The sequence below is a fragment of the Rhincodon typus genome, chromosome 1 (assembly GCF_021869965.1).
Source record: "Rhincodon typus isolate 14 chromosome 1, sRhiTyp1.1, whole genome shotgun sequence".
In the NCBI taxonomy this organism is placed as follows: Eukaryota; Metazoa; Chordata; class Chondrichthyes; order Orectolobiformes; family Rhincodontidae; genus Rhincodon; species Rhincodon typus.
The window spans coordinates 36,419,201-36,433,770 of NC_063332.1; the positions used below are offsets into that span (position 1 = coordinate 36,419,201).

At 39.3% G+C, this 14,570-nt stretch overlaps 1 protein-coding gene across 9 annotated transcripts in view; it reads left to right on the plus strand.

The window, feature by feature from the left end:
* The window catches only part of LOC109931223 (NEDD4 like E3 ubiquitin protein ligase), a 210,293-nt gene that overhangs the window by 160,419 nt on the left and 35,304 nt on the right, over positions 1–14,570 (plus strand). For all 9 annotated transcript variants that reach the window (XM_020530552.2, XM_048595938.1, XM_048595901.1 and 6 more), the window contains 7 exons: positions 2,317–2,375; positions 4,192–4,257; positions 6,957–7,186; positions 8,998–9,119; positions 12,215–12,285; positions 13,342–13,437; positions 14,313–14,386. In XM_020530552.2, the coding sequence (XP_020386141.2) occupies positions 2,317–2,375; positions 4,192–4,257; positions 6,957–7,186; positions 8,998–9,119; positions 12,215–12,285; positions 13,342–13,437; positions 14,313–14,386 (718 nt within the window). The remainder of the gene's footprint in view (positions 1–2,316; positions 2,376–4,191; positions 4,258–6,956; positions 7,187–8,997; positions 9,120–12,214; positions 12,286–13,341; positions 13,438–14,312; positions 14,387–14,570) is intronic.

Consider the following 14,570-nt stretch of genomic DNA (forward strand, 5'->3'; position numbering starts at 1 on the left):
ATAGGCAAGGTGTTACTTCTGTACAGAAAAGTTAGGACCATTGAATTTCTGGACATTAGGAAAATAAGACTACAGCATCCATATGTGGTACTGGTTTTTAATAAGGTGAAGAAATAGACACCCACTATCGACAGATCCATCAATTTAGCTCCATTCAGTATGAAATAGTTGAGATTATCAAGAGTGAAATTCTGCATCTATGTAATAACCTTGTCAACCGTAGCCAAGGTGAATTCAGAAAAGCAAGCTCATACCCAAGCTGTTAATTGATTGCGATAGTAACATCCCAAATGATGTGTGAACACTTTAAGATGCAGTGTGCCTCGGCTTTCAAAAGGCTTATGACCAGGCAACTGGTGGAAGGTCATCAGCCAAACTCAGGAATGGTGAGATTCAGGATAAAGCCTAAGAAAGGATAAGAAACTGCCTGTAGGATAGACAGAAATGAGTGCCCTTTGGAGCATTTGCGTTAGCATGTTTCCCCAGAGTTTCCTATTGTGTTACCATTACTATTTTCATTTAAAATAAGGAAACTGAAACTCACTACCATGCAGTCAAATTTATGAATGATGAATTCAATTTCAATTTAAAAAATGCATAAAAGGAAGTAACTCAGAAATGACAGAATATTTGGTGACGTATATATATAGGCCAATCAATGACTGAAGACTGGTACAAAGAACAATGCATAAGGTATGTGTGAATTGTGTTGAAATAGCCAAGAATAAAGTGCAAAGACAGTCAGGAATCTTAAAAGTAGTACCAAGCATGTTCAACCAATGTAAAGCAGTCATCAAAATTGAACAACGTGGCCAAAACTGATGAATATGCATTAGAAGATATTCTCATACAGTACAGCATTCTATTAGGCTACACCATCAGTACCAAGTTCAGTTCTGATTGTCAATGCATAAATATTCAGATATTGAAAACTGCAGAGACAAGTCATAGAGGTACCCTGGACAACAAGGTGCAGGGCTGGATGAACACAGCAGGCCAAGCAGCATCATAGGAGCAGAGAGGCTGACGTTTCGGGCCTAGACCCTTCATCAGAAAAGGGGAGGGGAAGGGGGTTCTGAAATAAATAGGGAGAGAGTGGGAGGCGGATAGAGGAGAGGATAGGTGGAGAGGAAACAAACAGGTCGAAGAGGCGGGGATGGAGCCAGTAAAGGTGAGTGTAGGTAGGGAGTTAGGAAGGGGATAAGTCAGTCCAGGGAGGACGGACAGGTCAAGGGGGCGGGATGAGGTTGGTCGGTAGGAGATGGAGGTGCGGCTTGAGGTGGGAGGAGGGGATAGGTGGGAGGAAGAACAGGTTAGGGAGGCAGGGACGAGCTAGACTGGTTTTGGGATGCGGTAGGGGGAGGGGAGATTTTGAAACTTGTGAAATCCACATTGATACCATTGGGCTGCAGGGTTCCCAAGCGGAATATGAGTTGCTGTTCCTGCAACCTTCGGGTGGCATCGTTGTGGCACTGCAGGAGGCCCAGGATGGACATGTCGTCTGAGGAATGGGAGGGGGAGTTGAAATGGTTCGCGACTGGGAGGCGCAGTTGTTTATTGCGGACCGAGCGTAGGTGTTCTGCAAAGCGGTCCCCGAGTCTCCGCTTGGTTTCCCCGATGTAGAGGAAGCCACACCGGGTACAGTGGATGCAGTATATTCTTCTGTTTTTCCTAAGTCTTGAGAAAACATTAGAGGAAGCTGAGGCCGAGAATTAGCCTTGCTTACATAGTGGGTATAGGATAGCCGCGGCCTTCTAGCAGTATTTAAGTTTTCTTGATTTTTTAACTCTTGGATTTTAAGTTGACAGTTCTGCTTTTTACATTCCTGCTGGCTGCTTCACATCCTTTGGCTAGTTTTTTCTCTTTACTCTCCTGCTGTATTTGTAATTTTCATGCAGCGACATTATCGCTAATCGGTATTTGTGGAGTCACAATCACTTCATTATATTTTAGCAGTTTCTTCAGTTTCACATTCTGAAGAAGGGTCACTGGACCTGAAACTCTAGTTTCTCTGCACAAATGCTGCTAGACCTGAAGAGGTTTTACACCAGTCTCTGTTTTACATGTTTGGACTTTGTTAGAAAAAGAATAAGACCCTGTAAATTAATAAAATCATAAAAATAAGAAATAAGAGCTGGAGTAGGCCATTTGAGAAACCAATATAAGTTAATCTTTATTACTGACACATAAGCTGTTATCTGACTGAATATATTTTTACTTTTCTGTATATAGGGAGGGTGTCTTCAATTGATTTCATAAGATTTCATAATTTCTATAACTTTATAATAAGAAATGATTTGCTATCTTCTTGTGTAGATACCAAACTCACACAATGGGAGGATCCTAGACTGCAGAATCCAGCCATTACTGGTCCTGTAAGTAATAAAATGGTGACGGTTATTTACAAATTTCATGTTGTCATTTTCTCCTGACGTTTTCAGCTCATAAGGCCCCGTTCTTGTCTCCCTCCTAACCTTTATGCCCATCCTCACCCAGTCATGTTTTCTGCTGAAAACCTATTCTATTTACAATCAGGTGGCGAGCACACTGTTCAGGATGCCATGAATCACAGCTCGTGCACATTTGAATGGAGGTGGAAGCACATTTTTTTTCTTCCTCTTCTCACTTTCCTCGCCCTAACAGATGCTTGAGAATTAAATGTCAGTTCAGATCATTTAGATGTTAAGCTTTAGCTTTGAATTCCTTGTGTGGTTTATTTTGAAGAGTCTTTTGTTCCATTAGATAAACTGTTTACTGCAAACTGTGTGCTGTTAGTTTTAGAATAATCAATACAACAGAGTTGCCACAGATAATAGCATGAAGGATTATCCGAAATAGGCAGTGATTTATTTGAACAAAGCAAAATCCCTAGCACTCTTCAATAGCACATTCCAAATAAGCTGCAATATTCTCTTTCTTCAAGAACAACTTGCATAAAACAGCACTTTAATGTAATAAGTACTTGTGAGTGTTTGATAATATGCAGAAATGAATCCCAGTGCAACAGCTGAATAATAGTTCGGGAAGGTAAAGCAGACAAAGTTCAAGGTACGGAAGATAGCTAGATTCAGGCTTCATAGAGGGTAAAAGGATCCAGTTGTGCTCTTAATGGAAGGACATCGAATGCAAAGCAGACCAAAAGTGGAAGAACAAAAGGATACATGTAAGCATGTGAGGATGGGGAGAGCAAAATGCAACATTTGAGGGATTGTGGCAATAATGAGGATTTCAAATTAATATTGATGGAATGGTGAACTAGATTACACTGAGCAAGGCTAAATTAACCCTGACCTACTAAGTTTCTCTGGCATTGTCTGTATTTGTGCCTGTCTTGCCTTGGCTTTTTGAGCCTCTCCCGTCCAGCCAAAACTACGAGCCTTATATTACTTTATCTTTTCTTGCCTTTTAGTGCAGACACAAAACCAGGAAGCCTGCCATTGTCAGTAGGCCTCCGTCAAGTCAAGGGAGAGGGCCTTCACTCAGGGAGTGATGGCACAATTAGTCAAAGACAGGGGCTTGAGCATGGTCAGTTGGCTATTTAGTGTCAGGATCCTTGTCCACATAAAGCGTGAGGAGCCGAATGTCAGGCAGCCAGCCAACCAACCATCTTAACTCTTCGTTCCTTACTGTGGGCTGTTTCCTCTTCTGGGGTGAGAGGAAACTGGGTGGAGCAGCTGTTACTTTTGCTGCAGATGGTTAGGTATTCCAACCTATCTACACTAATCTTGCTTTCCAGCACTTGGCTCGTGGTCTTGAATGTTACTGCATTTCAAGTGCTCATCTATTTGTGAGGTTTCCTGCCACTATTCCCTCCCAGGTATTCCAGATTCCCACCACCCTCTGGGTGAAAACCCTTGCCTCAAATTCCCTCTGAACCTTCTGCACTTCACACTAAAATCATGCCCTCATTATGGACAGTTAAACTAAAGGGAACAGCAGCTTTCTATCCATCCTGTGCCTGCCCCTCATTATCTTATTGTTTGACTCCATGAATTTAGAGGAAAGTTAATTAAAGTTGAAGGGAAATTAACTATTGTTGTCATCCCAAGTAATAGAACATTACATTTTGAATGATGAAGAACATTCAATGTGATGTCAGTTGCGGCAACTTTCCAGTAATTAAAATAAAGATCAGTGTTGTTTTAGATTTTTTTTTTTGAAAAAAAAAAAAAAACCTGTGCTTTTTTGCAGGCTGTGCCATACTCCAGAGAATTCAAACAGAAGTACGACTACTTCCGGAAGAAGCTGAAGAAGCCTGTAAGTATGCAATATGTTGCTTCAGAAATAGTTTTCAGAGTGGTGTATTGCAGGGTGCAAGGCATGTACTTTCTTGATCATACTATAGTGGAAATACATGACCAGAAGCAGTGAACAGCTTTGGGAAAGCTATATTGTTAAATGACGCCGATGGAAAGGACTGTCCAGATGTTTTTCAAATAAATTTACAGTTTAGGCCATTTAACAGCTGGGATTAGCATCGTTACCAGCCGACATCAATATTTTCAAATTCTGTCTTCAATGTTAAAGTTTCTGTAAAGGTTTTTACCAGAGCACTACCTATGCCCTCATACTGTTGTTTAGATTTTGCAGCAGACATCAAAATACAAGTCCACAAAAAGAAAATGCAGAACATTCTTTTTTCATCCTGACGGTTTTGCTTTATTTTAAAATTCAGCACATGGCTTGGATATATAAACAGTCTTTGCTTTTCTGGTGCTACTTGGTTTTAGAGGTCCAAAATGACGTTTGTAAGGTGCAGATTGAAAGAAAATCTTATTATATTGAGTGCTTTTCCACATATATAACCAGTTCACGTTTCTATAATTTAGTTTTGCATCAATGATATGTAGATTCCTTAAATTTGTAATGTTATAAGTTTTTAATTTTTTTCCACTACCCTGACTGAATATGCCATTTCTGATGGCAGCAAAATATGGATTTTGGAGGCATTGAGTTGCTGTAATAATTTATAAGACCATAAGATATAGGAGCAGAATTAGGTAATTCGACCTGTCCAGTCTGCTCTGCCATACAATCATGGCTGATATATTTCTTAATACTATTCTTGTGCCTTCTCCCTGTAACCCTTGATTCCCTTACTAATCAAGAACCCAGCTCTCTCTGTCTTAAATACACTCAATAACTTCACCTCTGCAGTCATGAGTTCCACAGATTCACCGTCCTCTGAAGAAATTCCTCCTCATCTCAATTCTAAAAGGTCATCCCTTCACTTGGGTCCTGGTCTCTCTTATCAGTAGAAACATCTTCTCCAATTCTGGTGACTTCAGGCCTCTCTCTATTCTGTAATTTTTCAATGAAATTCATCCTCATCCTTCTAAATTCCATTGGGTATGGGCCAGAGTCCTCAACCACTCTTCATATGATAACCCCTTCATCTCTGGGATCATTAATAAAGTTATACAACAATACAACGCAGAAACAGACCCTTTGGTCCAACTCATCTGCGCTGACCAAACCTAATCCCATTTCCCAACATTTGGCCCAGATCCCTCTAAACCCTTTCTATTCGTATACCCATCCAGATACCTCTTAAATGTTGTAATTGTACCAGCCTCCACCACTTCGTCTGGCAGCTCGTTCCATATATGCACCACCCTCCTTGTGAAAAAGTTGTCCCTTGGGTCCTTTTTAAATCTTTCCTCCCTCTCTTTAAACCTATGTCCTCCAGTTTTGCATTCGCCTATCCTATGAAAAAGACCTTGGCTGTTCACCTATGCATGCCCTTCATGATTTTATAAACCTCAATAAGGCCACCCCTCAGCTTCTGACCCTCAAGTGAAAAATGCCCAGCCTATAGCTCAAAAACCTCCAATCTCATCAACATTCTTGTAAATCTTTTCTTCACTGTCTGAAGTTTAACAACAATGAGGCAGGCAGTGACCTAGTGGTATTATCGCTAGACTATTAATCCGGAAGCCCAGCTAATATTCTGAGAACCCTGTTTCAAAACTGGCCACGGCAGATGGTGGAATTTAAATTCAACTGAATAAAGTCTCAACTTAAGAGTCTAATGATGACCATCAATCCATTATCGATTGTTGGAAAAATACCATCTGGTTCATGGGGAGGCATGGGCCAAGTGGTATTATCACTGGACTGTTAATCCAGAGACCCAGATAACATTCTGGGTTCGAATCCTGCCACGACATATGGTGGAATTTGAATTCAACTGAAAAAATCTGGAATTAAGAATCTAGTGACAACCATGAATCTGTTGCCGATTGTCGGGAAAACCCGTCTGGTTCACTAATGTCCTTTAGGGAAGGAAACTGCCATCCTTACCTGGTCTGGCCTTCATGTGACTCCTGACCCACAGCAATGTGATTGACTCTTAAATGCCCTCTGGGCAATTAGGGACAGGCAATAAATGCTGCTTACCAGAGTCACTCACATCCCGTGAGTGAATAAAAAGAAAAAACCTTCCTATCTTGTAAACCTCCTCTGGACCTGCACCCGTCCCCAACCACTCCATACCAGCACATCTTTAGATACAGGGCTAAAAGCTGCACACAAGATTCCAAATTTGGTCTGACTACAGCCTTCTACAGCCTCAGCAGTACAGCTCTGCTGTTGTATTCTAGCCTTCTCGAAATTACGGCTAACAATGCGTTTGCCTTCCTAACTGCCAGCTGAACCTGCATGTTAGCCTGAAGAGAATTCTGAACTAATCCCTTTGTACTTCAGTTTTCTGAAGCTTTTCAATGTTTAGAGGATAGTCTGTTCTTCCTACCAAAGTGCATAACCTCTCACTTTCCCACATAGTATTCCAGCTGTCACTCCATTGTCCACTCTCCTAGCCTGTTAGTTCCTTCTGGAGCCTCACCGCCTCCACAATACTGCTTGTCTCTTCACCTATCTTTGTGTCATCTGCAAAATTATCAACAATACTCTAAGTTCCTTCACGCAGGTGATTTTTGGTTCTATTTTTGTTCCAGGCTGATATACCCAATAGATTTGAAATGAAGCTGCATAGAGGCAACATCCTAGAGGAGTCTTACCGACGAATTATGTCATTAAAACGACCAGATGTACTAAAGGCCAGACTTTGGATAGAATTTGAGTCGGAGAAAGGACTTGATTATGGGGGTGTCGCAAGAGAGTGGTTCTTCCTTTTGTCTAAAGAAATGTTCAATCCTTACTATGGGCTTTTTGAATATTCAGCCACGTACGTATGTAATATCTTACATCTACACTAACTTGCCCTACTACATATAAATACTGTAACACAATTTCTACATTTAACAAACACCTTGGAATTCATGTAGGCGGGTCAAAACAGCTATTCGGTCACTTGCACCATTCATTCAAATCAAGGATAATATGTACCATTTTCAATGCACCCTTTTTCCAACATGTTTGCTACACTTAGCTAATAAATATCCATCGATCTTAGTTCTGATATTTTTAGTTGTCTAGGTTCAGAAACATTCTGGGGTCAGAACTGTAGATTTCTATTGCTTCTTGTGTGAAGAAATGCTTTCTGACACTATTCTGAACACCGTATCTCTAATTTTGAGGTTCTGCCTCTTTGTATTAGACTTTCACACTAGAGGACATAGGTTTCTCTAACTAGTGTGTTAACTTGTTCAACTATCTTAAAACAAAGAACTTAAAACATCCATTCAGGAGGAATTCATGCAAGTTTGATCATTCAAGTGAATTAGAGATAGAGGCTTAATCCATTAAGTATAATGGACTAACAGATCATCTATTTTGTGATAATTAAGATGAAATTCTGAACAGAAGTGGAGAACTGTTGAACAGTAGCAAAGAAAATGTCATTAATGTCACAATTACATTCATACAGAATTGGGGAGCACCATGACCTTCTGTCAGTTTGTTTCCGTATTATTTTCAGTCAGAAGATTCAAAATTCCAGTGACTACTATTGTCTTAATCATATAATCCAGAATAATAATTCAACATTGTGTGAAGCGATAACGTTTTAAAATTAAACCCAGAATCTGACTTCTCCAATGGACATTGAAGCTCTTGGACACCATTTGAAAAAGATTATTGAAATCTTGTAATGACCTGACATGTATTTTCCACTCATAACTGCCATCTAAAGTTATATTGTCAAGTTATTTATTCACTTATTATTTCAGAGAACTTTGTGCTGGTTGACTACCAGAAATGTATAAAGTACAAAATTGACGATAATAAAAACGTAGCCACTGAGGCAACCTGATGGCACAAGCACATAGGGAATCAGAAAGTAATAAGCATTACTCCCCCTGTACTCTGCTTCACTGTTCAGTAAGGTGATGGCTGAAATGTTATACCAATTCAACTTTCCCACCTCAATCAATATCCTTTGATTCCCTTAGTGCCCAAAAATCTATTGATCCCATCTTGAATATAGCCAACAGCCAAGTATCCTGGGTCACTGTCAGCAGAGAATTCCAAAAACATCCAACGTTCTGAGTGAATAAATTTCACCTCCTGTCGTTCCAACACATTTAATCCATCCATTGTCCTGAGATTGTGAGCTCATACTTCTGGATTTTCCAGCCAGGATAACAGCCTTTCAGTGCATTATGTCTAGCTTTCTAAGAGATTTATATTACAATGATCAGGGGCTTTATAACTGTAAATTTCACTTAACAGCCATTTTTGCTAGCTGAATATTTAAAATTGTTGACTGTCAGCAATGAGACATGAATTAAGTTAATCTAATCACTTCTGTGTTGATTTTGTTTGAGTTTCTTTTGATTTGGAAGTGGACACTTTGGTTTTTATTTATTCCAGTCTCTATATGTGAATACGTTGAAGATATTGAAACTTTAACCATCTTTGTCCTAGAGTAAAGTGCTGCTTGAAATTCAAATCACCTTAAACCTGCCTGAACCTGACGCACTGAAGAATAGAATGTCTCGAGACTGATTTTATGTTTGCTGAAATAACCCTTATTGTATGGCGCCTAATTAGTTTCCTCAATATTTAGAACTCCTTTTTAATATACTTCTCAAACAGGGATAACTATACACTTCAGATCAACCCAAATTCTGGCTTGTGCAATGAAGATCATCTTTCTTACTTCAAGTTTATTGGACGTGTGGCTGGAATGGCTGTGCACCATGGAAAGCTACTGGATGGTAAGCTGAATGTTTTGTTTATGAAGCGGTGCTCGCAAGCGAGCATATGTTAACCAGAATTAAGTTATTACACAGTTTGACAAACTGAGACGTTTAGGAAATGTTGGTATGAATCACAAAAAGGCAGTGAATCACAAAACCAGGTGGCCGGCACTGTATGTCTAGCAGAATTTGATCATAGAAAGAAAATTCCTTTTGTCTCCTGTTTGTGATATGAGTCATTCCTCTTCCTGCATTACTCAGTTTGTTTTCAAAGTTAAAACACCGAACCTTTCATGCATTGGACAAACTCATTGCATTTTCTTTGTTTGGAACAAGAGGTTGTTTATGAAGCATGATTCCCATCAAAAAGGTTTTTCAAAAGCATTTTGTATTGAGCCTGGAAGTCAGGGCCATAGTGTCAGAATAAGGGATCAGCCTTTAAGTACTAAGATAAGGAAAGATTTTGTTCATTCAGTGGACTAATAATTCTGGAGTTTTCCAATGCTGAGAGCTACAGATGCTCAGTCATTGATTGTACTGAAGGCATACTATTTCTTATGGCTAATGGGATGTCCCCCGAAGGCAGGTTGTTCCAATCACTGAACCTGTTTAAAAAATCTTAAATAATTAATGATGCATCTTTAATTCTGAATGTTAAAATTGCAAGCAAGAAAAGGATTTAACTGTAGAACTGTACAGCTAAGTTGTTCTTCTCCTTCAATGGATTAGGTATTCTTGCACCATACTTGTCATCAAAACCAAATGTATTTTTTAAATCAAGATGAATCTGAGTGACTAAGCTAATAATGCTATCTATAGATAATGATGTTTTGCCTGGAACAAGTGCAAATAGGTCAATGAACAAGCACCTTCCTACCCCCAATAGCAACAATCTAAAAGAACTATCTACGGATTGGAGGGTAGCTAATGCAACAGTTCTATTAAAGAAGGGAGGAAGAGAGAAAACCATGAAATATCGTCTCGTCAGCCTGACGTCGGTAGTGGGGAAAATGCTTGTGTCCGTCATAATGGAATTAATAGCTGTGCATTTGGAAAACAGTGGCAGGATCAGACAGAGTCAACATCGACTTACAAAAGGGAAATCATGCTTGACTAATCTATTGGAATTATGGAATTGAGGACATTTGATGAAGTTGAAGAAGTGGAGCAAGTAGATGTATTTTATTTGGACTTGCAGTAGGCTTTCAACAAAAGTCTGACATAAGAGCTAGTTTCTAAAATTAACATACATGGTAATGGGGGTAATGTATTGAAATGGATAAATTTTTTTAAAAAAACTGGTTGTCAGACTGGAAGCAAAGTAGGAATAAATAGGTCTTCTTCCAATTGGAAGGCAGTGACCAGTGGAGTATAGCAGGGATTAGAGCAAGGACTCCAGCTATTTACAATATATATTACTGATTTAGATGAGGGAACAACTAAACGTATTATCTCCAGATTTGTAGGTGAGGCAGATCTGGGTGGGTGGGTGGTATGGGGTTGGGTATAGAGGGGGTGGAGCTTTGTCAAGGATGCAGAGATGCTTCAGTGCAATTTGGATAAGCTGAGTGGAGCAAAACAGGAAGGCAGGTTATTATTTAAATAGCCATAAATTGATAGAGCGGGATGTGCAATGAGGTCTTAGTTCCTAATTCATCACCTGCATCCTTACCTTTAGCAACTGCGGTGAAGGCAGCAGACAATATGTTTCATAGCAAGTGGATTCAAGTGCAGGAATAAGGATGTCTTGCTACAGGGCCTTGCTGAGGTCATACCTGGAATATTGTTTGCAGTTTTGGTCTCCTTATCTGAGGAAGGATGTTCTTGATCTGGAGGGAGAACAGTGAAAGTTTACCAGACTGACTCCTTGAATTCTGGATAAAAACTGAAAGAACTGTGGATGCTCTAAATCAGGAACTAAAACAGAAATTGCTGGAAAAGCTCAGCAGGTCTGGCAGCAGCTGTGAAGAAAAAAAATCAGAGTTAACGTTTCAGGTCCAGTGATCCTTCCTCAGACATGCTGAGCTTTTCCAGCAACTTTTGTTTTTGTCCTTGAATTCTGGGACTGATGTATGAAGAGATGGTGAATTGGCTGGAATTTCCTGGAGTTGAGAAGAATGAGGAGGATCTCCTAGAAACCTGTAAAATTCTAACAGGATTAGATAGGATAGATGCACAAAGAGTGTTGCTGATCGGGGTGGTTGGGGGGGTGGGGGGGGCGAGTCCAGAACCAAAGGTCACAGTCTAAGGATATGGGGTAAACTATTTAGAACTGGGAGGTCAAGAAGTTTCTTCAGACTAGTGAGCCTGTGGAATTTGTTACCATTGAGAGCAGTTGAGGCCAACACATTGTACGATTTTAAGGAATTGGATATAGTACTTGGGGATAAAGCAGGAACAGGCTATTGAGTTGGATGATCAGCCATGATCATAATGAATGGCAGAGCAGGCTCCAACAACCGAATAGCCTACTCCTGTTCCTTTTTTCTATCCTCCTTAAAAAGTGAAGCCGATGCATGGATACAAGTTCCCCTTGAAGTCACTCAGCATCTTGATTTGGAAGTCCATCACAATTCCTTCATTGTCACTGAGTCATAATCCTGGAACTCCCTCCCAAACAGCATTGTGAGTCCACCTACACCAAATAGACTTGAAAGGGCTCATGAAGGTAGCTCACCACCTGCTTCTCAAGGGCAACTAGGGATGAATGCTGTTCCAACCATCGATGTACATATTCCATGAATGATAATTTGCATGGTGATCGTGTGACCGAATGGATAAGGTGTCTGACTTCACTGTGTTATTAACAGATTGCAGGTTCCATGATTATTTTCATCACCAGATGATGATATTTTGATCTTATTTTGATAAGTTTCCATTCCAGTTCTACAAATTTCCATTGACGAATGTTATTATTGTTGCAGTGTCTAACCTGATTGATATTTTGCTTAACATAGTAGAAAGGAGGATTGGTGGCAGCATGCTACTGCAACCATTAGCTGATGGTCATTGTTCCATAGCGCACACCACGCCATGAAGTAACTCCTGTCAATACTTGACTAGTATTTTAATTAGCTAAGCTTTTGAGCTGATTCATATTCCTTTTATTGCAGGCTTTTTTATAAGACCATTTTACAAGATGATGTTAGGAAAGCCCATTACACTGAAAGACATGGAGTCCGTGGTGAGTACTAAAGAAATTTTTGAGTCTCTGCACACAATTACTGGGCAAGCATAATAAGTCAGTCACATTCTCATTCATCTCTGTCTCTCATTCACTCTGAAATTGGTTGCAAATTAAGTGTATTGGGGCATCATTACCTCTGGCTTTCATTGTCTACCCTAAGGTTACACACGATTGCTGCAATGTGTTGTCCCATTGCATTACATAAACTAGCCACACGTTCTAAAGACTGCCAATATATTTAAATTTAGATATTCAATTTGACTGGAGCAAGACAGTGTATTTTGTTTTTGCAACTTTTAGGAATGCAACTACTTGTGTGAATTTTGGGTTACCTCAAGGAATACTTCTAAAAGTATTTTCAACAAAACTGAACAGTTTTGAACTAGATATAACAATGAACATTTTTTTTCAGCTCCTGTATGTGCAAAACATCACAGCAGGCACTTGGTAATGAAGTATGTTAAGTGCATGGTGTAAACCAAAAGGAGTTTGAATGACTTTCTTTCAAATTAGCCAAGTGTATTAGTTTATATATATCCACGTGTGATCATTCCGTATATCTTAGTGTTTTTTTTACTGAACAGCCTTTTTTTTTCCAGTTGTGTTGTTGTAAGTCTTATTTTCAGCTGAACTGCTACCATCATAACATGGAAATTTTGTTGGAAAGCTTAACATGGCATGACAGGAAGAAAGAAGAATTTTACAAAGTGTATCTAGAGTGGGACTGGTAATGACACCTACAATGAGTGGTATGCTATGGAAAATAAATGTACTGGTTTGCCTATACAAATTCAGTCATTGATTTCATACTCATCTACCCTTGATGATCAAGTAAAATTTTAAAGTAAAAGTTGGGCAAGAATGGATCTTGGTGTATCAAAGAACAAGCAAATGGAGAGGTCTGTGCTCGGGTGGAAGGCAGAAGAGGTGAAATGACTAAAGAAATGGTGGTGAAAGGCACAAATAAGTGCTCCTGAGTCAGATGGTCACTGTATAATTTGTTTTTCTTCAAATGTTTCATAAGTTCTTTAAACTTGGATTGCTCCTTTTCAGGATGGCGAATATTTCAATTCTTTGAAATGGATTCTTGAAAATGACCCAACTGAGCTGGACCTCCGGTTTTGTATAGATGAAGAAAATTTTGGGCAGGTATGTAGATTTCTAACCTCTGAACAGATTTCAAAATTTCAAACTAATTACACTTATAATATTTATAAATGAAGCATGTAAATTGAGCCTTTAAAAACCCAAATTGAAGCAAGTAATCTTTTGTGGTTCAACAGAGCCTTACCCCTCAATTTTGAATAAATTATCACAATTGCCTTTTTTTAAAATTCCATTCATGAGACCTGAGCATCGCTGGCTGGCCAACATTTGTTGCCCATTCCTAGTTGTCCTTGAGAAGGTGGTGTTAGGCTGCCTCCTTGAACTGCTGCAGTCTGTGTGCTGTAGGTTAACCCATAATGCCCTCAGGGAAGGAATTCCAAGATTTTGATCCAGCGACAGTGAAGGAACAGTTCAAATGGATCAATGTCTTAAAAAGTCATTACTTCCTGTGATGTACTTGATTTTATGGATATTTGTCACAAATGTGCACCCTATCCTCATTACCACTGATGATGCCAGCTGGATAGTTCTCCAACTCCAGCAGTCTTCATGAAGCTTATGACATACCCAGGTGATAGGCTCCACCTGAGCTTTACCTTGACAAATTAGCTGATATGTTATATTTGCAGACTTGTGATTGTTTGCTCTGTTAAGTGATATACTTCCATGCCACCCATGATGTCTTTCTTCACAAAACAATAACCTACTACAGCCAGACTGCAAGCCGAAAGGCTCTTTTTCGTATAATGGTTTTAAGTATTCATTTCAGTATTCATTTCTTTAGAAAGAGATACATATTGAATGTTTCACGAGGTTTGAATTTCAGTCTTCACAGATTGCGGTGTTTTTGTTTGAGTACCATTTGTTTGACATCCTCTCTGTTGTGCACCTTCAGTAATTTAGCTTGTCCTTTGTAGACTTATCAAGTGGATCTGAAGCCCAATGGTTCAGACATGGTGGTTACTAATGAGAACAAAAGGGAATATATAGAGTAAGTGAATATTTATTTTATTTAACTGTCTTCCCCTTTTCAATATCTTCTTTCTACCCTTCCCTCAATGATTCTCTTATCTTGTGATGGATTTTCTTCTGGGCGGTTGTGAATTACTCTCAAATATTATTATCACTGTTTATAATCAAATTAAAATAAAATGTCCGAATATATTTTTGATTGG